This window comes from Fonsecaea multimorphosa, assembly GCF_000836435.1.
Source record: "Fonsecaea multimorphosa CBS 102226 unplaced genomic scaffold supercont1.22, whole genome shotgun sequence".
Lineage (NCBI taxonomy): Eukaryota > Fungi > Ascomycota > Eurotiomycetes > Chaetothyriales > Herpotrichiellaceae > Fonsecaea > Fonsecaea multimorphosa.
The window spans coordinates 448,107-472,510 of record NW_015971656.1 but is presented as its reverse complement, the minus strand read 5'-3'; the positions used below and the strand labels follow the sequence as shown (position 1 = coordinate 472,510).

General features: G+C 53.4%; 10 protein-coding genes across 10 annotated transcripts; 7 read left to right on the top strand and 3 right to left on the bottom strand.

Annotated features, from left to right (window-relative positions):
- Positions 1–946: 946 nt before the first annotated feature.
- Z520_09178 (uncharacterized protein) lies at positions 947–2,881 on the top strand (the record flags this gene model as incomplete). Its single annotated transcript, XM_016779673.1, has 2 exons — positions 947–972; positions 1,132–2,881. 2 exons carry the CDS (start codon positions 947–949, stop codon positions 2,879–2,881), a joined length of 1,776 nt encoding a protein of 591 aa, XP_016629384.1.
- Positions 2,882–3,533: 652 nt separating this feature from the next.
- On the top strand, positions 3,534–4,781 carry Z520_09177 (uncharacterized protein; the record flags this gene model as incomplete). The annotated part of the gene is made up of 6 exons (XM_016779672.1): positions 3,534–3,584; positions 3,646–3,719; positions 3,811–3,859; positions 3,920–3,950; positions 4,032–4,534; positions 4,632–4,781. 6 exons carry the CDS (start codon positions 3,534–3,536, stop codon positions 4,779–4,781), a joined length of 858 nt encoding a protein of 285 aa, XP_016629383.1.
- Positions 4,782–5,410: 629 nt separating this feature from the next.
- Z520_09176 (uncharacterized protein) lies at positions 5,411–6,136 on the bottom strand (the record flags this gene model as incomplete). The annotated part of the gene is made up of 1 exon (XM_016779671.1): positions 5,411–6,136. The coding sequence occupies one exon, from the start codon at positions 6,134–6,136 to the stop codon at positions 5,411–5,413; it is 726 nt and encodes a 241-aa protein (XP_016629382.1).
- Positions 6,137–6,615: 479 nt separating this feature from the next.
- Z520_09175 (methionine aminopeptidase 2-1) lies at positions 6,616–7,968 on the top strand (the record flags this gene model as incomplete). Its single annotated transcript, XM_016779670.1, has 1 exon — positions 6,616–7,968. The coding sequence occupies one exon, from the start codon at positions 6,616–6,618 to the stop codon at positions 7,966–7,968; it is 1,353 nt and encodes a 450-aa protein (XP_016629381.1).
- Positions 7,969–8,710: 742 nt separating this feature from the next.
- Z520_09174 (chorismate synthase) lies at positions 8,711–10,060 on the top strand (the record flags this gene model as incomplete). Its single annotated transcript, XM_016779669.1, has 2 exons — positions 8,711–9,107; positions 9,183–10,060. 2 exons carry the CDS (start codon positions 8,711–8,713, stop codon positions 10,058–10,060), a joined length of 1,275 nt encoding a protein of 424 aa, XP_016629380.1.
- An 831-nt stretch (positions 10,061–10,891) lies between these two features.
- On the top strand, positions 10,892–14,026 carry Z520_09173 (uncharacterized protein; the record flags this gene model as incomplete). Its single annotated transcript, XM_016779668.1, has 1 exon — positions 10,892–14,026. The coding sequence occupies one exon, from the start codon at positions 10,892–10,894 to the stop codon at positions 14,024–14,026; it is 3,135 nt and encodes a 1,044-aa protein (XP_016629379.1).
- Positions 14,027–15,060: 1,034 nt separating this feature from the next.
- Z520_09172 (ribonucleoside-diphosphate reductase large chain) lies at positions 15,061–17,922 on the top strand (the record flags this gene model as incomplete). The annotated part of the gene is made up of 2 exons (XM_016779667.1): positions 15,061–15,297; positions 15,352–17,922. The coding sequence occupies 2 exons, from the start codon at positions 15,061–15,063 to the stop codon at positions 17,920–17,922; spliced, it is 2,808 nt and encodes a 935-aa protein (XP_016629378.1).
- A 1,330-nt stretch (positions 17,923–19,252) lies between these two features.
- Z520_09171 (uncharacterized protein) lies at positions 19,253–20,440 on the bottom strand (the record flags this gene model as incomplete). Its single annotated transcript, XM_016779666.1, has 1 exon — positions 19,253–20,440. One exon carries the CDS (start codon positions 20,438–20,440, stop codon positions 19,253–19,255), a length of 1,188 nt encoding a protein of 395 aa, XP_016629377.1.
- A 731-nt stretch (positions 20,441–21,171) lies between these two features.
- Positions 21,172–21,743, top strand: Z520_09170 (uncharacterized protein; the record flags this gene model as incomplete). The annotated part of the gene is made up of 4 exons (XM_016779665.1): positions 21,172–21,280; positions 21,353–21,468; positions 21,531–21,584; positions 21,648–21,743. The coding sequence occupies 4 exons, from the start codon at positions 21,172–21,174 to the stop codon at positions 21,741–21,743; spliced, it is 375 nt and encodes a 124-aa protein (XP_016629376.1).
- A 135-nt stretch (positions 21,744–21,878) lies between these two features.
- Positions 21,879–23,087, bottom strand: Z520_09169 (uncharacterized protein; the record flags this gene model as incomplete). Its single annotated transcript, XM_016779664.1, has 1 exon — positions 21,879–23,087. One exon carries the CDS (start codon positions 23,085–23,087, stop codon positions 21,879–21,881), a length of 1,209 nt encoding a protein of 402 aa, XP_016629375.1.
- Between the last annotated feature and the right edge of the window lie 1,317 nt (positions 23,088–24,404).

The following is a 24,404-nucleotide window of genomic DNA, read 5'->3' as shown; positions in this document are numbered from 1 at the left end:
CTCCAGGGCCCGGCCTGTGCCATCGGTGCCAGAAAACCAACAGGAACTGAGGAACCTCGTCCCACCACTAATCTTCAGCTTGTTATGTGATAGTCGTAATAAGCAGAGGTCGCGTGCCGAAGATCGGGCCTCTTCTTCCTCGGGGAACTCATGCCCCAGGCACGCAAATGTCCATATCCATCGTCGGCCTTCGCCAACTCAAACCGCCTCGAGTCTAGCACGGCATGGGTCAGTGCCCCGGGGAGGATACCCGTGACAGTTCGAATATACTAGGTAGAGGGAAGAGGAGCGAGGGAGGAGGAAGGAGGAAGGAGGGGCGATCGATGGCCCTTATTACTTAAGAACTGCTTGAGATCCGTAAACCCCCTTATCTGACAGAGAAGAAGAAGAAGAAGCAAACATCCCGTGGTGCTAAGGTGGGTTTTTCTGGAAGAGGTCCACGGGTATGTGGGCTGATTCCAAACTCGTTGCCTCAACCAAACCAGGACAGATCCACGACTGAGCAGACGCGGTGTGACCTGAGAAGACGGGTTGAATGGTTCGTCACTTACCCAGGACCTAGGTAGAGAGAGACCAGCGTCAAAGGAGTCAGCTGGATTCCAACGAAGGACCCCCAAAGGCCCAAAATAAAAAAGAGAAAGAGTCAGCGGGCGTTCCGTCACTGCAAGTGAGCAACCAAGGGCCCGATATTTTCAGCCATCATTGATTTTTGGGAGCATTGAGTCATCCCACGCTCCACGCTCTCGACGGGTTTTTTGCCTTCGAGAAATTTTGGGACATCATCGGAGCGTGGAACGGTCCTTTTTATTTCGTCCCACGCCCACGCGCCGCCACACTCATTTTCTCCCATTCTTGCTTAACACATTTCACCACCCCTCTCAATTGTTGCAAGGCCACACCACACAGCAAAGACGCTCGTGGGCAGCGTGGGCAATCGTGGGCAGTCATGTGTGGTATCTTTGCCTGCCACGGGTGAGTTTGCGCTTCCCTTTTACTTTCTGCTCCCGGAGTCCTGGTTCCTGGTGTTTGCTGAAAAACCCTGGCTCCTTGCTCCGCGATCGGCGTTCTGCCTTTTTTTTATGTTTTGCTCGTGTCCGCGGGTAGCTAATTTCAGTCACAACCATCTCGCAGTCATCCGTCGATAGCAACCTTCAAGACCACTGCTCTGCAGTGTGTCAAATGCCTACGGCACCGCGGTCCTGACTGGTCGGGGAACTGGACGGGGAACAACACCATCCTCTGCCATGAACGCCTTAGTATAGTGGGAGTGGACAGCGGGGCGCAGCCTCTGGTCAACGATGAAGGCACCATTGCCCTGGCCGTCAACGGCGAAATCTACAACCACCGCATCCTGCGCAAGCACTTGACCGTCCCTTATAGCTTCAAGACCAACAGCGACTGCGAGGTCATCATCCCTCTCTACCAGCAATATGACACGGATGCCCCCAAGCAGCTGGATGGCATGTTCTCCTTTGTTCTTTATGACAAGGAGCAGGACCGGACAGTCGCTGCGCGGGATCCCATCGGTATCACGTCCTTCTACCTCGGTCGTTCCAGCCAAACACCCGGTGCGGTCTTCTTTGCCTCCGAACTCAAAGCCCTGGCCTCGGTTTGCGACAACATCATTTCATTCCCTCCGGGCCACATTTATGATTCCAAGACCGATCAAATCACCCGATATTTCGAGCCAACGTGGTGGGATCCGAACAGAGTCCCGTCCACACCCATCGATTACAAGTTGATCAGGAAGACCTTGGAAAAGTCCGTGCTCAAGCGGCTCATGGCCGAAGTGCCTTACGGCGTTCTCCTGTCGGGTGGTCTTGACTCGAGTTTGGTGGCGTCGATAGCGCAGAGAGAGTCCCTCCGTCAGCAAGCACTCGCCAAGAGTCAGACCAACGGCGTCGTCAACGGGGATGCCAATGGTAAAGTCAACGGTTACACAACCCCAAAGACGGGCACCAGACTGGTGGGGATCGACGATGACGATGAGTTGTCAACAGTCACATTCTTACCTCAACTACACTCTTTCTCCATTGGTCTCCCTGATGCCCCCGATACCAAAGCGGCTCTCGAAGTGGCCAAGTTCCTGGGGACCAAACACCACGACTTCACATTCACACTCCAAGAAGGACTCGATGCCCTGTCAGATGTCATTTACCACCTCGAAACCTACGATGTCACCACAATCCGCGCATCCACACCCATGTACCTACTGTCCCGGAAAATCAAAGCCCTGGGCGTCAAGATGGTTTTGAGTGGTGAAGGAAGTGATGAGATCTTTGGGGGGTATCTGTACTTCCACGCTGCTCCGACCAAGGAAGAGTTCCACAAAGAGACCGTCCGCAGGATCAAGAACCTGCATTTGGCCGATTGTCTCCGCGCGAATAAATCCACATCGGCATGGGGCGTCGAAGCTCGCGTGCCATTCCTGGATAAGCAGTTCCTGGAGGTTGCCATGAACATCGACCCGGCGGAGAAGATGATCACCAAGGACAGAATAGAGAAATATATTCTGCGCAAGGCGTTCGACACCACCGACGAGCCCGACGTCAAACCCTACTTACCGGAGCACATCTTGTGGCGACAAAAGGAGCAATTTAGCGATGGCGTGGGCTACGGCTGGATCGACGCTTTGAAGGACAACGCCGAGATTAATGTGACGGACGAGATGATGGCCAACCCCAAGCCGGAATGGGCCGATGATGTTCCAACCAGCAAGGAAGCCTACTGGTATCGTCTGATGTTCGATGAGCACTTCCCGCCGTACTGCGCTTCGACCGTCATGCGATGGACACCAACCTGGTCGAAGCAGACTGATCCCAGCGGACGAGCAATTGCAACCCATCTTGCCCGATATGAAGACGAAGAAGCTGGCTCGTAGTAAGCGCTGGCACATGTACAGGGAGCGAAAGATATCAGCATGGGGTGGCGTTTAGCACGGAGCGGACATTGTCCCAGCTGCCTCTGACGTTGTTTTCATTCATGGGGCTTTTCGCAGCAGGAGGACTGTATGTGCTGTCTCATATCTTGCCCAGCCTTGGACAGCGACATGCTTGAGCTGGATCTAGGTGTGGAAAAAGCAAGCATTTTGGCGCTTTAGCTATAGCCTGTGCAGCATGCCACAGCTCCGCAGGCAATAATACATATATACCTAGGTATGGACGAGATTTCTCGGTAGATACTGCAAATCCCAACAATCCCAACAAGCCCCCACGATGCTTTGGCCCCCTGAAGAGAAGCTGCCGATGGCGGAGATGGCGAGGATGGCGAGGATGGACATTGAAGGACTACTTTGGCAACTCTGCCGAGCACGCAGTCACCTTCTTTCGGCGTGGCTTGTGATTGGTTGAATCAGCTTTCCCCCCGAAACTGCATATCCGAGCCATTTTCTTGAGCTCCATTGATTGTTTTGCTGTCTACGTCTCTGTCTCTCCCTGTCTCCAAAGTGTCCCAGTATCTCTCGAACACCTTTCGCACTCCCTTCACTACTCTCTATCTCAGGTTGTCCCTTGTCCGCTGTTCACTCGCCCACCATGCCTGGCATTCCTGTCCCCTTTAGCGATATCGCTAAGCCCGCCAACGATGTGAGCATTCCATCACCGTCTCCGAACAAGCAGTGGTCTTTTTCGCTAATCTCTCGAACAGCTCCTCAACAAGGACTTCTACCACACCACCGCTGCCAATCTCGAGGTCAAGTCCAAGGCACCGAACGGCGTTGTGTAAGAACCAAATCTCTGAAACATCCACCTTCTCCCAGAGCGAGAGACAACGGCGCACCGGAGTTCTAATCCGTCTTTTATTCTCTTCCAGTTTCAACGTCAAGGGCAAATCCGCGCACGATGGACCCATCTCTGGCTCGGTGAGCACCATGATAACAAGAGACAACTTGAGAATATCACATGTTAACGGCAGCGGAAAGATTGAAGGGAAATACACCGACAAGGCAACCGGTTCGTCCCCTCTCTGCCCTTGGAAGCAAATGCGCCCTAGTAAACCTCCTTCACCGCTGACCCAGGGACATTGATCAACAGGCCTGACCCTGACTCAAACCTGGACTACCTCCAACAGCCTTGACACCAAACTTGAGCTGGAAGACAACATCACCAAAGGTCTCAAAGCCGAGGTCCTGACAAACTACCTCCCCGCGAAATCCACCTACGGCGGCAAGCTCAACCTTTTCTACAAGCAGCCCAACATCCACACCCGTCTGTTCACTGATGTGTTCAAGGGTCCTACCGCCTCGTTCGATGTCACCTTGGGCCACGAAGGGTTCTTGATTGGTGCTGAGGGAGGGTATGACGTGGGCAAGGCTGCTATCACGAAATATGCCCTTGCTGCAGGATACTCTCAGGGCTCTTATGCTGCTGCGGTGACGGCGACCAACAACCTGACCGTCTTCAGCGCAAGCTACTATCACAAAGTGAACACCGAGGTCGAGGCAGGTGCTAAGGCTACGTGGGACAGCACGCAAGGAAGCAATGTCGGCTTGGAGGTTGCCACCAAGTACAAGCTCGATCCCAGCTCTTTTGCAAAGGTTCGTCCTCCCCTTCTCTCTCCTCACACAAGCTTGACAAGCGCGATATTGTCCGCTCTCAATATTGCCGCTGCTAACGCCGAGTGACGTTTTGCAGGCCAAAATCAACGACCGCGGTATCGCCGCTCTGGCGTACAACGTCAAGCTGGGTACCGGCGTAACTCTCGGACTGGGCGCTTCCCTGGACACCCAGAACCTCAACCAGGCAGCGCATAAGGTCGGAGCAAGCTTCACTTTCGAGGGATAAACTTCCATCCCGTCAATTTTTTAGAGTGTATTGGCGAGCGTGCCCAGGATAAGTGAAGTGAAGTTGGTAGATATGGAATGTTTGCGGGCGGGGACATTCCTCCGGGTCGACAGCGCGTGTGAGGGAGCGCGAGTTCCAACGAGTGGTGGGAGTGTGCGCCTCCTGCTTCACCGGGTTCGAGGGCTGAACTTGGAGTGCCTCTTGTACAGCAGAAGACGACTGTAGTTGCAGGGAAGCAGGGATTTAGCATAGAGCGAGAAAAAGAAATCAATTCTCCATCTTGATTTATCACGTCGCAATACGGGCCGGAAGTTCTTCAAACCTGCCCTGTGTCTATCTTGATTCGTTCCCGCCTTACATATCGCTTTCAAACTCCGATGGTCTTGATGATAGAAAACGTAACTACTGTCTCGCGTCACTCCACAGGATGAGACGCCCGCGGCCCCCTCTTAGAATAGAACCAGTGAGATCCTCTCATGCTCGATCATTCCGACTACCTAGGTAAACGCCTTGAGATGGGCGTCGTCGCCAGAAAGATCGGATCTATGTAGCTGATAATCCTTTATGTGCTCGGCCACCCAAGGGAGTCTGCTCTATTCTTTGTACAATACATATATCCATGAAATTTTCTAGCCTTTCGTCCATTCATTTCTGGCCCCGTCCCTCCGGCTGCCGTCCCCTCGAATGAGTCCGCCTCCTCGGGGTTTGTTGGCCATGTGTATAATCAACGTGCCGACGGAGACGCCCAGAACGATGATTCCGGACACCACGATGAAGCGGGCCCAGAAGTTGTCCTCCTCCACTGCAGCCTGAGCCGCTGCGAGTTCTGCCGCTCTCCGGTTGGCCCGGCGGTAGTCTTCGTGTGTCTGGGTCTTGAGCGTCGGCCGGGTATCGAAGGCGGGGCCTCCCCCTTCTGAAAATGCGCCCGCGTTGAAAGTCCCGGCCGTGTATTCCTCCCCTGTCCCTGCGGCTCGCTGGCCCTGCGTGTTGCGCGCATCAGCACCCTGTTGTGTCCGCGCGGATGGGTTTCCATGTGCGTAAAACGATGGCGGTGGTCCTTTGAAGGTGCTTCGTCGCTTGCTCAGGCCACTGGCCGGCCTGTGGCCTGCATATGTCCCTCCACCCTGAGATCGGTCCCCATGGCTGCTGTGACTACCGCGGTGGTGAGGATGATGGGCCCTCATGACATCACGGTCATATCTCTTTCGCTTCTCCGGATTTGCCAGGACAGAGTAGCTCTCGCTTATCTGCGCGAAGCGTTCTGCAGCCTTGGGGTCGTTTCGGTTCACGTCAGGGTGCGTCTCTTTGGAAAGGACGTAGAATTGCTTTTTGAGCTGGGCAGGACTGGCCTGCATGGGGAGTCTGAGGACATCGTAGTGGTTTACAGACGTGTTACCGGCGGACTGGTGGAGGGACGAAGACTGTGAGAAGAAACGTCGGCCTCGTGGCCCTCGAGAAGCTCCTCGAGGTATAGAACGTTTCAGCGTGCTTTGAGCATGATAAAGAGGGACGGCGAGACCGAGATGTGAGGAGACCGGCACCGAACGAACGATCATGCCTCATATTTGACGCATTGGGAGACGGATTGGCGAGAGAGTGGTTGAGGTGAAAATGTTGTTAATGTCGAAACGGGTGACGGGGGTGCGTGACGTCTTTCAATTTTGGGCGAAAGCTGCGGGCTACTTTTTGGGGATTTGGCCGTAGTCACTCCGGTGCCACTCGCTACCTGCGGCCCTCGCCGGCCTTTTTTTGTCATTCCATTATTTCAGCCTCGTACTTGGTACAATACTTTCGACTTTCCCACTCCAGTGCAAATCCCCTCTCTACAACCAACATGGCGGCAAAAACCGCCGACGAGCTCTCGAAGCTCGCTTTGAACGGCACCGCCACGAAGCCCAACCCACAGACACACGGTACAAACGGCGTTAATGGTCATCTATCGGATCAGGACGACTCCGACGATGACAAGGATGACGATGCCACCGCCAACGCCGGAGGCGCAGACGGCAACACGGCCAGTGGCGCTGCAAAGAAGAAGAAAAAGAAGAAGCCAAAGAAGAAGAAGGCCACTCCAAAAGTCCAATCTGACCCGCCGCGCGTGCCCCTCAAAGATCTCTTCCCCAACAACACATACCCTGTTGGCCAGGAGGTGGAATACAAAGATCACAACGCGTTCCGCACCACAAACGAGGAAAAACGTCACCTCGATCGTATGAACAACGACTTCCTGCAGGAATACCGCAAGGGTGCAGAAGTGCATCGTCAAGTGCGCAAATGGGCGCATGCAAATATCAAACCAGGCATGTCCCTGACGGAGATTGCGGAAGGGATCGAAAACGGCACTCGCGCTCTCACCGGACACTGGGGGCTTGAGGAGGGCGACAACATCAAGGGCGGCGTAGGTTTCCCGACAGGATTGAGCATCAATCACATTGCGGCACACTACACCCCTAATGCAGGAAACAAGTGGATTCTGGGGGAGCAGGACGTTATGAAAGTTGATTTCGGCGTCCATGTGAATGGCAGGATCGTCGATTCTGCGTTCACCGTGTCGTTCGATCCCAAATACGACAATCTCCTGGCTGCGGTCAAGGATGCCACGAACACGGGTGTGCGGGAAGCCGGCATCGATGTGCGTGTTGGTGACATTGGCGGGATGATCCAAGAAGTCATGGAGTCGTATGAAGTCGAACTCGATGGAAAGACATACCCTGTCAAGTCTATTCGGAATCTCAACGGGCATGATATCGTCCAACACAGCATCCATGGCGGCAAGTCCGTCCCCATTGTTAAGAGCCATGATCAAACGAAAATGGAAGAGGGCGAGATCTTCGCAATCGAAACGTTCGGATCGACCGGTCGTGGATACGTGACCGATGATCTGGAAGTCTCCCACTACGCCCTCCGCGCTGATGCGCCGAACGTACCCTTGCGCGTCCAATCCGCGAGGAACTTGCTGAACGTCATCAAGAAGAATTTTGGGACTATTCCCTGGTGCCGACGATACTTGGACAGGCTAGGCCAGGAGAAGTACTTACTCGGCCTCAATAATCTCGTTAGCTCGGGCATTGTGGAAGCATATCCGCCGCTGGTGGATGTGAAAGGCAGTTACACCGCTCAATTTGAGCACACTATTCTGCTGAGGCCTACGGTGAAAGAGGTTGTTAGTCGAGGCGACGACTATTAGCTTCTGCTAAGTAACATGACTTTTGAAAGGACGGGATTGAGCTTGAGAGGGAGCTATTCTGACTTGGTGGCCCAAGGATATCAGCCTGTAAGCCGCACGACTCGGCTCTCAGGCTAAAATGAAAGAATGAAATGAAGGGAAACAAAACTGAGGCAATCAAAGAACAGCAGGTGTGTGGAAGAGTAAAAAAGATACCTACGACTGATGAAGGTCGCCCCTGATCTAAAACGAAAATATTTTACTTTACTACCTAGGTAGCAAGGACTACCATTTATGCACTGTGTCGTTGATTCCTGTTCCAACCCTGCGACATGTTCCATAAGAATTTTAGGCGAGGCTGAACTTTGGCCACAAGGCTGCGAGGCTACGAGGCTACGAGGCTCTCGGCTCAACTTCCTATCCAGATTGTTCCTTCGCAATTTTCTCCTGGCTCCTCCGATGTCCGGAATCATGGTAGTAGGAATTGTCGCATGAGAACGGCTGCAGCAACTCTAGATCTCTGCAGCGCTATTCCGGAAATCTGTGAACACTCAGAAGGTGTCAACTGGTTGGCTCGGTAGCCTGCTTCCTCAAGATTTTGTGATCCCCGGGCCGCTTCTGCTTTTGACTCTGAGTCACCACTTTCATTAACCATTTCCCAAACACCCTCATCATTTACCCACGACTCCTCCTCTTACACCAGTGAAGGCAGACCACAAGGTTGTCGAGGCTGCACAGCTCTAACCCTCAATAATAGCCAGTCATGTCAACCTTTGGACACTACTTCCGGGTGACCACCTATGGAGAATCTCACTGCCGCTCTGTAGGATGCATTGTCGACGGGTGCCCTCCTGGTCTACAACTCACAGAGTCGGACATTCAACCTCAGATGACCCGGCGCCGTCCGGGACAGTCAGCTCTCACCACACCGCGAAACGAGAAAGACCGGGTGGAGATCCATTCGGGTACAGAGTTTGGCATCACTCTGGGCACACCGATCATGTTGATGGTGCGGAACGAGGATCAAAGACCCAAAGACTACGGGAGCGGGACGATGGATATGTATCCTAGGCCGAGTCATGCGGATTTCACCTACCTGGAGAAATATGGGGTCAAGGCCAGTAGCGGAGGAGGGAGAAGCAGTGCGCGGGAGACGATTGGTGTGTTTATGTGACCTCGTTGATTCTGTTTCGCCGTCCAGGAGCTGCAGGATCCGTTACTGACTGTCATCATAGGTAGAGTAGCAGCGGGCGCCATCGCAGAAAAGTACCTGTCGCTGGCTCATGGCGTTGAAATCGTGGCCTTTGTCTCGTCTGTCGGAGCCGAGTATCTCTTCCCCCCAACTCCCACTCACCCTAGTCCTGCCACGAACCCAGCATTTCTCTCGTTAATATCAGAAATCACGAGAGAGCAGGTTGACTCGTTCGTGCCCGTACGATGCCCGGACGCAGATGCCACCGCGCGAATGACGAAGGTGATTGAGAAGCACCGTGACGCAAAGGACAGCATTGGAGGCACTGTTACCTGTGTGATCCGGAACTGCCCCATCGGCCTGGGTGAGCCGTGCTTTGACAAACTCGAAGCAGAGCTTGGACAAGCCATGTTGAGCATTCCCGCCACCAAAGGGTTCGAAATCGGCTCGGGCTTTGGAGGATGCGAAATATCCGGATCAATTCACAACGATGCATTCATCGCCGCACCGGAAGTGCTACCAGGGCAGAAAACATCGAAACGGAAATTGACGACCAAGACCAACAATTCTGGGGGCATCCAAGGTGGGATCTCGAATGGACAGGATATCTACTTCAGAGTTGCCTTCAAACCTCCTGCTACAATTGGACAGGCGCAGCAGACGGCGACTTTCGACGGAGAGGAGGGCGTCCTGGAGGCCAAAGGGCGACACGATCCGTGCGTTGTGCCGAGAGCGGTGCCAATTGTCGAGGCTATGTCTGCTTTGGTGCTCATGGATAATCTACTGGCACAGCTGTCTCGAGAAACAGCCCGGAGTCTATTGCCGCCTTTGAAAGCAGTATTGCCGACGAAAGGCAGCGGAACATCAGCAACTGCAGAGAAGGTGGCCGAACATCTGAATGGAGCTGCAGCAGTACAATAGAGCCCAGTGGGTTATGGTTACTCCAGGAGGCGCTATGAAGGGGGTGTAGAACAGCACTGGCGAGCATGTCGCTGATACAAGGGACAAGGCGGCGCCAGCTGTATCTTGGGTTACTCGTACTTGGGCATGTCGCCGGACTCGAAGGGTTCGGCCACCACAGAGAATAGTTTTTCGTGTCTAGAGAAAGAAAGGAAAAGCAAGTCAACATGAATACGAGGATGCATCTCGCTTGTCTTTGTGGCCTTGAACCGTTGCCATGGCGACCGGGTGGTGCAAAACAGTGGGCGTGAGCGGGCGTGAGTTGGGCTAGTCCAGCTGGGATTGCGCCAACCCTCGTTGCTGAAGATGGCGCAACCTTCCATGCGTCCTCCCGACAAGGCGACTGGACGCCATCATTACATGCTGCAGCTTGTGCAGCCACTATTCGCTTCAAGACCCTCAGAGACCCTCAGTGACCCTGAATCCACGCATTGTCTTGCTGTGTGGCTGGAGTCGAGACTTCTGTTTACACGCAAATCCGCGCATGAACTCATCACAACCCCAACCTTCGCTCACCTGCCCCACGAACACACACAAGACACAAGCGATTCCACGGCCAGCCTCCCAATGGCCCAGTCTCCATCCGAATCCTGCTGAGCATCTGAAATAATATACCAGCCTTGGTCATCCCTCTTCTCCTTTCGTGTATCCGAGCGCAAACGGGTCGACCCCTTCAATCTCGGACTCGACAGTGTGTGAGATCTCGGAAGGCTGCAGATGGGTTTGTCTGCCAGTCCAGATGACAATTCAGAATTGACGCCGACGATGACCTGAACCTCGACCGCGCGAAATATGCTACCTTTATCACTACCGTTCCTATCTTTCTACGTGGGTACCCTCAGCTTGGTCGCACCCGCAGTTGCGCAACAGGTGTTGCCCTACAATCCTACCCGAGTCGCTCTGGCACAAGATGGCTCTGTCGCGTACATCTTGTCGCCGCAGCCTTCCTCGTCGCAGTTCTCTCTGTCCTTTCTCAATACCTCGAACAGTATCAACGCGGCGTCCTCGCCCACGCAACTCTTCGCCGCTCTACCATTTCTATCCAATACAGCCTCCGAGGCATTCGTGACCCTTCCGGACAATGAGGGTATAACTGTGCTAGCCGGGGACTGCAAGGATTCCGCAAGAGATCTTGGACTGTGGAGGTACACATTCAGCAGCAACTCCAGAAACGGAACGTGGACTTCTCTGACAGTCACCACAACCGATGGGACGCTGAGCCCCCAATATCTCGCCGCTGGCTTCACATTCTCTCCGAACGCGTCCACTCAAGATGCCTCGCTGTACATTTTTGGAGGGATGTGTCCCAACGACGGGTCCTCGAATGCTACGGACTGGATATCGGATGCCAGCTACTCAAACACAATGCTTACAATCGCCCCTGATCCGGCCGCCGCCAAAAGCGCTCCTTATCAGTTGTCATTGACCGGATCCAGAGCTCCGCCAATTGCTGAAGCGGGACTGACCATAACGCCTTTAACACCAACCTCTTCCAACAGCTCAGGCGCAGGCCTTTCACAACAGCAGAATTTTGTCCTTTTGGGTGGCCACACTGAGAACGCCTTCATCAACATGTCTCAGCTCGCTATATATTCACTACCTCAAGAATCCTGGGCGTTCGTGGAAGCGGTGCAAGCGCCAACCACAGTTGAGCCACGGTCTGGCCACACCGCAGTCCTGACAGAGGATGGCTCAAAGATCGTGGTGCTTGGCGGTTGGGTGGGTGACACAGATACACCGGCACAACCCCAACTGGTGGTCCTGGAACTCGGCCAGGGCTATGGAGGGCAAGGAGATTGGGCATGGAGTGTTCCGACACCTTCCTCCACTCCGTTCGCATCCGGCAAGGGTATATATGGGCATGGAGTAGCCATGCTACCCGGCGGTGTTATGATGGTCTCTGGAGGGTATCCGATCAGCTCATCTACGTCAAAAAGCAGACGGAGCCTGTTAGACGATACGCTGTTCTTGAACACGACATCCTTTGAGTGGACGACTACCTACAGCAACCCGTCCTCTGCAAGCTCGTCCCCTAGTTCGGCAAGTGCCCAGTCGTCGGCTTCTGGGCTCAAAGCTTCGGAGAAGGCTGGCTTGGGTGCAGGTCTAGGCCTAGGGCTTGCAGCAGTTGCGGTGGTGGTGATTGTTTGGCTCATATACGCCCGAAGACTTCGAGCGAGGCGCGCCGTGCGTGAGAAGGAACTCCGAGAACTGGCTTTGGGAGCCGAACGTTATCACTCGCCTGTTCCGTCCGACGAAGACCAACACCGGTACCCAGCGATGCGGAGCGCAAGCTGGGCTGCAACTATGGAACGCAAGATTGAGAGCTCAGGTAATCCATACCCGTGGGCACCCTTTTCTGCGCCGGAGCACCAGGATCACCGTGGCCAAGGCCTAGAGACTGGCGAGAGCAACAGCGCTCGGTATGCTGAACGCACCGGTGTGCAGATGGAGATCCCCAGCCCCACCAGGGGATTGAGAAAGAGTATGAACCCTAGAGGTCCCATGATGTATCATCCTTTCAACCAGCACCCGCCAACGGGGCCAGGAGCAGTCTTCCGCATCGAGGAAGAGGATGAGGGTAGTCAAAACGGCTCCTTCAAGAGGACAAAGACTCCCAAGGCCACAGACGACAGAAATCCAGCTCCAAGTGATCCGTTTAAAGACCCACCGGTCGGTATGGATAGTACTCACCATGACAACGCCGCAGCACAGCGCAAGAAAGAGGTGGATAGCTGGGTTGACGATTGGCAGTCAGTAGCCGAGACCATGAGCCTGTCGAGGAGTACAAGTCAGGCGCATAGCAGGACGTACTCGAACCTTTCCCAGTTTCGCAACCCGCCGACTGTTGGAGAAGTAGCAGGACGCGGCTCCCCTGAGAAGTCGGACAGGACTGGCAGCAATCTCTCTGAAAAGAGTATGGTGAGCACCTCTTCATACTCAAGATCCGTGGCTGGTACGCTATCCCGAAACGTTTCTCAAAGGAGCGCCAGTGCAGGATATGGGCTCTTCTCGGGGGCCGCAGCAGCCATGAGGGGGCTGGGCTATGGGAGGCAGGGTTTTACTGAACAAGGCAGTGGTACGGGTCTCACACGTGCCCCATCAAACCGCAGCGTATCACTCAATATCGATGCTATGCGACCGACCAGCTCGAGGGATGGCACGGACACGTTCTCGTCCGCCCGAAGCAAATGGGGCGCGGCTGCGGCGGGAGAAGATCAAGCACTCCTCAACCGGAATCACCAAAGACAACAGGATGACGAGCGTGACTATCGAACGCTCCCCGACAGCCCAAGCAAAGAGAAGTACTCCCGAGCAGGCAGCCTTACTAGCTCCAGCAGACGAGCGTTGAACCTTCTGGGAAGCGTACGGCGGGTTTTCACGGGAACCGGAGGTGTCGATGTGCAAGATCGAGTTGCTACCTTCGAGTCCCAGAGCAGTCAGTCAAGTCCGACAAAACACTCGGGTCAGCCCGAAATGACGGAAACGACACCGAAGAGAACACTTAGTGTCGGCACGTCGTCGTTCTGGCGCAGCAAACAGGGCGCCAAAGACTGGGAAGACGACTTGGCAGGCCCGAGCAATACAGTGTCATCGTCAACACTCCGCAGGAAGCCAGTGCCTGGAATGATATTGAACGACGACCACGGGCCCCAAGAGGATGACGAGGACTGGGACGTGGAGACGGCTGTGCAGAAACGTGTCGTTCAAGTCATGTTCACCGTTCCCAAGGAGAAGCTGCGGGTGGTCAATGCCGATGCCCTGAGTCTGTTGAGCAGTAACCGAAGTGAAATTGACCAGGACGAAGAGAAAGAGAGAGAGCATATCAAGAGGATGAGCAGTGTGAGGGAAGGCGATGAGGACAGCGGTCATGACCTCCGCCTAAATGACGATACAATGAAAGGCAAAGGAAAGGAGCGAGCACCTTGAAACGGCTTGCTTGTCGAAAAAGGGAGATCTATGGCCATGGATGATACTTGGGATGGTATATATTGTGTATCCCTTCTACGATGTTGGATAGGAGTTGGTGTGGACTGGGAGCGGGCGGTTGATTCGGACTTGGACGGGGTGCCATGTCAATCGTTGATGAAATTTTGAAGCCAGCGAATGTGTCTTATTAGTATTTTGTCTTGAGGGAGGCCACAGTACAAATTTGAAGCAGCTTGAACCAGATGACAACCTGAAGAGCCATTGTATTGACTTGAACATGCCGCTATCACTGGTGCCCCATAATGAATGCATTTGTCAGCTTGTTTACAGGACTCATCCACCCACCTCTTTTAGCCTTTGAGACAGCAGGGTTGACGGAGGCATTCGAGAAACATAGCACGCGGAGGCTTTGGAGGGTCTGGACACGGCTGGGAGAGATGCGAGGTAGTGAGGAGGTACTCGTAGTGGTCGAGATGGGACGCACGGGCGACTTCTTTTGATGATTGAGGAACGCGGTGGTCGATGCAGAGTGGCGAACAGTAGTAGCAGTAGCAGCAGTAATAGCAGTAATAGTCGTACCTCGTAGTAATGGTGGCAAGATGAAAAAATGACATAATTACTGTAATGCTCACGCTGCCCCACGCGCCCAAACGCCAAAAAACCCGCTTTGCCCGCTTTGCCCGCTTCAAATGGCCATTTTGCTGCACAACGCGAACCAGCGCGTCCCACGTCCTAGTCCAACCAAGGCGCGTGTCACTCCTCATTTTATATCTGCATGTTTTGACCCTCTTCTTCCTGCTTCTCGTCTCTCTTACACCGTCTCAACCTTCATTCACTGCTGCTGCCTGCGTGCTGCCTGCGTCTCTACGGTAACTGGGAGATTGCAATTGTCGACTTCTCGAGGGTCTTTAAAAAGAGCACAACTGCTGTGCAGTCAGTCCTTCGCTTTCCGTCCTGGACTCATCCATCCCTTCCAATCCGTCACATATCCTCAACATTGGCGTACAGTAGGAAAATAGGTTGACTTGGACAAGATGTTTGTTATCAAGAGAGGTATGATCTCCATCCCGTCCACCGAGGACATGGAACTCGTCTCTAATGAATCCATTGCAGACGGACGCAAGGAACGCGTGCAGTTCGACAAAATCACTGCTCGAGTCTCCAGACTGTGCTATGGCCTTGATCCAGACCACGTTGATGCAGCCGCCATCACGCAGAAGGTCATCTCTGGTGTCTACCAGGGCGTGACCACGGTCGAACTGGACAACCTTGTCAGTATCGCCTCGTGTCTATTGTCACTCGATTTTGGCTAACGTCGTTCATAGGCAGCCGAGACCGCAGCGTATATGACAGTCACCCATCCCGACTATGCAATCCTCGCTGCACGTATTGCCGTGTCAAACCTCCACAAGCAGACCAAGAAGCAATTTTCCTCCGTGGTCTCTGACCTCTACCACTATGTCAACCCGAAAAACCAGAAACCCTCCCCCATGATCTCCAAGGAGACCTTCGAGTGTGTCATGAGGCACGCCGATGAGTTCAACTCTGCAATCGTCTATGACCGAGACTTCAACTACCAATACTTTGGTTTCAAGACGTTGGAGAGATCATACCTCCTCAAGATTGGCAAGCAAGTCGCTGAACGGCCCCAACACATGCTTATGCGTGTCGCCGTTGGCATCCACGGTGACGATGTTGAAAAGGCCATCGAGACGTACAATCTCATGTCCCAGAAGTGCTTTACCCACGCTTCGCCCACCCTGTTCAATGCCGGGACACCTCAACCTCAATTGTCCTCTTGCTTCCTGATAGACATGAAAGAGGACAGCATCGAGGGCATCTACGACACCCTCAAGACCTGTGCCATGATCTCCAAGACAGCCGGAGGTATTGGCCTCAATGCTCATTGCATTCGTGCCACAGGATCCTACATTGCAGGCACCAATGGAACCTCCAATGGTCTTATCCCCATGCTCCGCGTCTTCAACAATACTGCTCGCTATGTCGATCAGGGCGGCAACAAGCGCCCAGGTGCTTTTGCCATCTACCTCGAGCCATGGCACGCAGACGTGTTTGACTTTTTGAACCTGAGAAAGAACCATGGCAAAGAAGAGGTCAGAGCGCGGGACTTGTTCTACGCCCTGTGGACTCCTGACTTGTTCATGGAACGCGTGGAGAAGAACCAAGAATGGACTCTCTTCTGCCCGCATGAAGCACCTGGTCTTTCTGACGTCTATGGTGACGAATTCAACGCTCTGTACGAGAGATATGAGAAGGAGGGCCGTGGTCGTCAGACCGTCAAGGCTCAGAAGCTTTGGTATGCTATCCTCGAGGCACAGACCGAAACCGGTACTCCCTACATGCTCTACAAGGACGCCTGCAACAGAAAGAGCAACCAGAAGAACTTGGGTACCATCCGAAGCTCTAACCTCTGCACTGAGATTGTCGAATATACGGCTCCTGATGAGGTCGCCGTGTGCAATCTGGCCTCCCTCGCACTCCCGACCTTCGTGGACCAGGCCCGAGGTGAATATGACTTCGGTCGTCTTCACGAGGTCACCCAGGTTGTCACTCGTAACCTGAACAAGATTATCGATATAAACTACTACCCGGTGCCCGAAGCGAAGAAGAGCAACTTCCGACACCGACCCGTCGGCCTGGGAGTTCAAGGTCTCGCCGACGCCTTCCTTGCCCTGCGTCTCCCCTTCGACTCTCCCGAGGCCAGGCAACTGAATATTCAAATCTTCGAGACGATTTACCATGCTGCTCTCACTGCTTCTTGCGAACTCGCAAAGGAGCAGGGTCCATATGAGACGTACCAGGGCAGCCCAGTCTCGCAGGGCATTCTTCAATACGACATGTGGAACGTCACTCCCTCAGACTTGTGGGATTGGGACTCGTTGAAAGCCGAGATTGCCAAATATGGTGTCCGTAACTCTCTGCTTGTCGCCCCCATGCCCACAGCATCGACTTCTCAGATTCTCGGCAACAACGAATGCTTCGAGCCGTACACATCTAATATCTACTCTCGCCGTGTTCTTGCCGGAGAATTCCAAGTTGTCAACCCTTGGCTGCTGAAGGATCTCGTCGACTTGGGTCTGTGGTCTGATAACATGAAGAATCGGATCATCGCCGACGGCGGTTCCATCCAAAACATCCCCAACGTTCCCGCGGACATCAAAGCTCTGTACAAGACCGTATGGGAAATCAGCCAACGGACCGTCCTGCAAATGGCAGCAGACCGTGGTGCCTTTATTGATCAATCCCAATCTCTCAACATCCACTTGAAGGAGCCAACCATGGGCAAGATCACGAGCATGCACTTCGCGGGCTGGAAGATGGGTCTCAAGACCGGCATGTACTACCTGCGCACCATGGCCGCCACGCAACCTATTCAATTCACTGTCGACCAAGAACAGCTGAAGGTTGCAGACACAAACACAGCTCGAGAACGATCTGCACCAAAGAAACGTACCTCTTTGGGTTTCGCAGCCAGTGTGAGCAATTACAACTCGATTCCGCGACCGATGTATCAATCCAAGACAAGCAGTTTCAATGGGAGCCAAACCACATCAATGAACGGCATCCCAACGCCAACATCCACGCCTCCTCCCGGCAGTGAAAACAAGCAAGTCGGGCTGATGACCCAAAAACTTGCAAAGACCCATCTCAGTGGAAGTGGCGAGTCCAGCGAGGAACCATCGCCCAAAGTCCTCCCCACAGACCCCGTCGGTCTATCACCAGACGCCATGGCTGATGAGAGTCTTGAGACCCGGATGATGAGGGGCAAGCAAGAAGAAGACAAGGAGAGCGAGAGTGGAGAACGGGAAGAAGATATTTATGCACAGAAGGTGCTCGCATGTGAGTCTCCAGCCTGCTTTTCCATCCTTGTGTGAAACCTGAAACCTCGCTTGCGAGATACTCCCCGTTGTTTCGACATGTCGCTGACTTGTGGATGACCCTTCTAGGCTCGATTGAAAATAAAGAGGCCTGCGTGATGTGCAGTGGTTAAGCTTCCCTCGAGCAGCCGTTGGCGGATGTACACCATCAAACCCCCAGGTTTTGCCTTGGAAAGCATCTTATACAATGGGTGTTCCAGCTGGACAGTGTGTAACGAGCAAGCTAGTCCTCGATGCTGTGTTTGCTTCTGCTGGGGTTTTCCATCCTTTTTTTCTTTTCTTCTCTTGTAACGCGTCATGGGTCAAGTTGTGTGTCGGTTTTGGATTCTAGGCTGGGCTGCTTTTCGCTTGGGAAAGAAGAGTACATAATGAACAGGCGCAAATCACGAATTGTATTGTATATGCTATTTCCCCCCCCTTTTTTTGCAGCATCACTTAGAATTAAGAAAGAATGCAGAGAGACATACTCTAGAAGCGACCTGCGAGTGGGCTCTAGTACTAGTAGTGCGAGTGCGAAATTTCATGTCATGATTTCTTATACAGTTGCTTGCTGTAGTACTCTAGCCTTCATTCTCATGCCCAATGTATGCACAAGACTCGTAGCCTCTCCTATGACTACAATATTCAGGTATAAAAGCCGTGGGTCTTGTCAGAATCACGGTAGATACCTGCTGTGAAGCTGTATATAGCCCCCTTTTCTGATTCTGCAGATCCTGCTGATACTGTATCGCCCCTAGCTCTCGCTTAGTAGTTCAAGTCTTCTTGTCTACTCAAGCCCCGTGCTGATTCCACGGCAAGCCCGATACAACAACTTTGTCATCTTCGCCGCTTGGATCGAATACCTCGTGCAGACAGTGCCACGTTTGGGCACTGCGTGAGCGGACTTGGTGTCTCTTGATCTTTTTTTCTTTGATTCTTGCCTTCACCTTGGCTTCATTCCCAGCATCAAGTGCTGCTTTTCATATTGTGATGATAGAAATTTGTTCGGAGGAGTGCATCGGCGGCCATGAGAGAGACATGTCAATGACCAACGAACGTTGCGTGCTCGTGAGGGTCTTCTTCTTCCATTACCTGCTCGCATGCATCATCATTGGAGGCGCCCAAACGATTTGTCCCGTCAATCGAGGAGCAAGCCCACCTGCTAAGCCCTTCTAATTGTAGACCACTCATGAATCGGGATAGCCTTGAGCCGCCAATCACGGAGACCATTGGAGACAGCCAGAGGTTCAGAGTGCCTTTTGGGATGCACGACATCTGAGGTTGGCTTTCAACGTCTCCGATACCAAAGCAAGTATTTCAGTTCATGAGCAGATTGAACGCTTTCTGCTCATACAGGATATTCGTCAGCCGACTTCTTCAGCTCTTCGCCCTTTTCCTGCGCTCGAGTAATAACATTACGCAACCATTCGTAGGTTAGCATGGTGGTCATGGCCGCCGGCACCGCGCGGATGAGGTTTGTGCCGATGCCCGCATAGAATGCACGCCAGCCCTCCTCTTTGAGAATGACCTTGCACATATGCCAGATGCCCGAGTAGCGCGCTTGTACTTTCATGCCGTCTGACGTTGTAAGCGCCGATCTGCGTTGTTGCGTTTGTAAACGAGTGCGTAAAACCTCGTGAGGGTAGGTGGCGGTCGACGCACAGACTTTGCTCAGAAATGTGGCGGCAGAGATACCGAGCCAATTCGAGGTGCTGTCCTCGGGTGGATGCTCACCCATGCCGAATCCGGTGAATTTCATCTTGAAGAATTCGTACAGGGGAAATTGAACTGCGACGTGAGTGAGACCTAGCAGGGCCGGGGTCAGGCCAGAGTAGAAAGATCGAAACCCCTCGGTGCGGTACATTTTGCGAGCGGCATCGATTGTAGAAGTATAATGCCAGGGGGCACGCATTCCGTCACTGGCAGTAGCGGATTTGTTGGATTGGGACATCAACCGAGTTTTGATGACCCAGATGGGGTTTGTCAAGATGGTGGAACAGGCGCCGGCGGTGAGCGACGAATAGCAGCGAGCTACCCACCAGCTGCCACATTGATCGTACCAGAACTCTCGGGTATTTTCATATACCGTCAGATAGACCGCCCATGTTGGTAGATAGCCCAATAGCATGGGGCCTAAGCCTCTATACATGCCACGGATTCCTTCTTCCCGCCATATGACGCTGCCAGTGCCAATGATGCCTTTGTATGGTTGTTGGATGCTGCCATATGGATTCTTAGACTGCAGCCTCGGGGTAAATCCGCCCTGCGCTTGAAGCTTGGTCTTGATCACATCGAGAGGACAAGTGACAATGCCCGAAGCAAAGCCGGCGCCGGCGCCGCAGATGGGGGATACCCACGCCTTCGGAATTTGTGTCGACTGTATCTGGATGCGGGCGATAACGGAGTCTCTCGAAGGAGACGGAGACATATTCGATGAGAAGTTGGTGTGGTCGATCGGCGTAGCATATTGGGATGGCCGGAGTGGTTGGGACGTCAAGATGGTAGGAGTCTGTTCGGGGTCTCTATCGAAGGACATTGGAAGAGTGGTTTCCACTGGTCTCAGGAAGGGGACGACGCTGAATGCCCATATGACGAGCTCATGGCGAAAAAGGACGAGCTTCAGACAGCGGATGGAAACCCCAGCAGGGTAGCTGCCAGTTCCTGCTGCACTGTTGCACAGTTGCACAGTTGACCGCTGGAGGGCTGAAGGGTTGGATTGAGTTGGAAACTGCGGGGTCTGTCAAGGACCGGTGTGCAGCCGACACAGAGCAACAAGGCCCTTGTCAGCGATTGACGGATGCGGCCATGGAGCAATCCAAGTAAGAGTCAGATAGAAGTTGGGGAGATGAAGATGGCCTTGATGGGTGAGCGGAGGTGGCCTGGGTATGGAGGTGAGAAAGTCGGGGAGATAGGTATGATGTGATGGGCAGGAATGATGCTCCCGGGGCGAAAATGATGTGGATGGCGACACTCACACAGACTCACGGTGGGTGCCAGATGGAGGGAGAAAGCAAGGACAATCATTGAAGCGAAGACGTCACGTGCAAGGCAAGCTTCCTCTGCCAGTGCCAGTGCAAATCCGAGCCAATGCCAAGCTCCCGCCGTATTCGCCAATTCAAGATGCTAGTGGTGCGCCCGGAGAGCTCCAGGCTAAGGTTGAGTGTCTGCGCGAACCACTGCCACCTCAACTTCTGTCAAAGGATCCTCGTGCCTCCCTTCATCTTGGCTGCAATATCCCCCAGGAGCTCTTCTCGACAGCTGGTCAACATGTCCGGCCCCTCGTTAGCACCCTACATTCTAAAGCGGCCATGGCTCAAGCGGTGGATGATGCCCCTGGCCAACTGGTACGTCAACACGGCCGGCTACAGGTCATTAGGTCAGTCCATACCCTGCGAAGAACAGCTTCTTCTGTTCATTTTTGCAGTCTCCATGTTGACCTTGCTGGCAGGTCTACGCCATGACGACTTGATCCCCGAAGAAAACGACACCGTCCAGCTCGCCCTCAAGCGACTGCCCCCGAAAGAAGCCTATGACCGAGTTTTTCGCCTGAGAAGAGCTTTCCAGGTAATGAACAAAATACGATGCGGAAGAGGAGGGCAGAATGTAGCTAATGGGCTTTGTTATAGTGCTCCCTGTCACATCATCTGTTGCCCCCCGCAGAACACACCAAGCCTGAAGATGTAAGGATTCCTCTAAGCACCCACAAATTCATGGGGGATTCTCCTTGCTCACCCACTTTTCAGGATATTCCATACCTCAGTCCCATCATCGAGGAAATTGAAAAAGAGATGAAGGAACGCGCTGATCTCGAGTCTATGATCGTTGAACCAAGGAAGTGAGGTGCCAATTTGGTGGACCATCATGGCGGCTGGTCGGAGTCCAAAACGGATGCAAATGCTGAATTATTGTACATACCATACAACGAGAGGGGGCTCGAAAGAAACCCTATATGCCACCTGACATTGCTTGAGACTCTACGTGAGTGTGCTCATAACTTCGACATCCACGTCTTCCACTCGCCACATATACCACATAAACAGGCTACGATACGGCGCAAATGGCGCGCTCTTCTCGAGCATATCCTGCTCAGACATGTACTTCCACTTCCCCCCGCCCTTTGCTTTGAGCTTCTTCACGTCTTTGCCAAAGAATGCAGCCATGCCCCGCTGCACGCCCAGGTCCCCAGTCGAAAAGATGTCAAGCCGCTTCAGTCCGAAACAGGCAAACATCTCAACACTCCACTTCCCTAGACCACGGACCGCAATCAGTGTCTCCATGACCTCTTCGTCGGAAGCTTTCATGAGCATCTCATTGGTGAGTTCCCCACTGGCAAATTTCTGAGCCAGGCCTTGGATATACTCTGCTTTCCGCTGAGACAAGCCCGCAAGACGTAGCCTAGCAATGTCCGTAACAGCGACCTGTGCTGGCGTCGGGAACTTGGCCTCTTCAGACCCATCCTCGTTGAACAAGGCAATAAACTTGTTCTTGATGGACTTGGCCGCGGCGCCCGACACTTGTTGGCCCATGATCCCGCTTGAAAGCGAGCGAAACGGATCAATCACCTCGGCGAGGCCCTTGGCTGAGAATATATGACATGGCTGTTTCTCGATCACGGGTTTCAGGCGTGGATCGACGCTGATAAGGTGGGCACAGGCCTGATCTAGGAGCGTGTTTGTTGTCGCTATCGGCCGAGGGAGGCCGGTTTTTGAAGGGGTCGAGTCGGGAAGAGTGTCTTCATACGCGACGTGCTGGGTTCCTCCAGGCGTGACCAGTGGAGCGTTGGTGATGTGTGGTTCAACAGGGCGGTCAGGCGGAGGAGTTCCGTCGTCAATGTCCCCAGAGCTATAAGGTGCTCTGATGACGCTGATGAGACTCGGTGTTGGCGTCAACGGAGGATGTTTAGACTGTTTGGCAGGGTTTCTTCGTGCATTTGCTTTTTTCACTGGCGTCACAGGCACCTTGAACTCGGATTCGGTTTTAGGTGCTCCATTGAGGACATGATTCTTTTCCTCTTCAGCTTCTGTCTGCTCCATGGCGCCATGGCCCTTTTGCTTCTTGGCTTTCGAATCCTGCCCTTGGGAGGATGACGGCCGTTTCTTTGGCCCATTGGCCGCCACTTCAGGTTTATCCGCTGCCGAAGCAACAGATACTGACGCGATCCTGCTAGATCGACGGACGGACATGACGAACAAACGTGCTAGCATTCAACGATTGTAGGTATGGGCGTTTGTAATCCTGCTCAATGAACATGAATTGGGCAAAGCCGAGTATGTATCAGTCGCACTCGGGAGAGACCAGAACCTGTCTTTCCCAATCTATAAGGAATAGCGGTCCGAGGCTGAAGTGCGACAGAGAGTTCGTGTACCTTTGACGTTGGATAAAGTGACGATATATTCTCTCCTGAAACCATGTAACTCCTTGCCTCTCATTGGCTCAGGCGTTCTCGGTGCCTGTTGCCACGGCCAAACAACTGTGGCTGAGTGGCTGAGCAGGGCGTGGCTGACATAAGCCAATGATCCATTCCGGGCCAATCGCCGTTGACAATCATTACCTGGTAGGTTAGGTATTGATGTTGCTCGTCGAAACCACACTTTGTTACTAGGTACCTACCTAGGTAGGTTGGGATTTACCTACGCCCAACCCGCAGGCTTGTGATGATAGTCTGTGGTCTTTGATGCCCGAAAGACACCTGGGATTCAAACAGAAAATGGCCGGGACAATGCAGCAGAGAACGTGTCATGTCGTGCGATATGTATCTGAGAACGCAAGTTCCCGTTGTGACGCCGTTCTCGATCCGGGGAATCGGTTTTGCAAAGGTCTAGTGGATTACGCGGCCACCAGACAGGAACTTCCAAGTTTGTCAATGGAGAGTCGACACAGCTTGTTCCAGGCCATCACTTCATCAATCTCTTGTCTGAAGATCTTCCATGTTTTGCTGTCATGACTTTAATATCGGACAATGCCTCATCAGGCCCGAGTGATCCACCCGCTGAGTTGTTGATCGCATCTGATGGAAATTGAAGCCTTGATATCGAAAGTGGACGCCCAAAGATGGAATAGCGCTATCTCTGCGGCGGGAACCTGTCCCAGGATCGTTGCAGCTAGGGCTTCGTATCGTACTGTCATCAGATAATGCACTAAAACAGATGGTGGAACAAGTGTGGCGGCCCCTAACCCATTACGGTTGAGCTTGCAGGTCGCGCGCTAGGAAGATCCGGTGGTGTTGGGCGCGCCATGGCAGCGGGAGGTTATCAAAAACCTTGATGGACTCAGATCAGCAAGTCGCCCGGTCGTTGGAGGGCCAAAATGATCGAAAGTGAATCATCTGTCCACACGAGTGCTTGCGGGATGAGACTCGAGGTCGAAACATGAGCAGGGGTCCACCCGATTGCGCAGATCAAACATTTGACGGCCAGAGCTTGACATCGCAGGCTTTGGCATCGAGGAGATGGCGGGATTATTGCGAAGTGGCTGCTCTACCAAATCTGTAGCCAACAGTA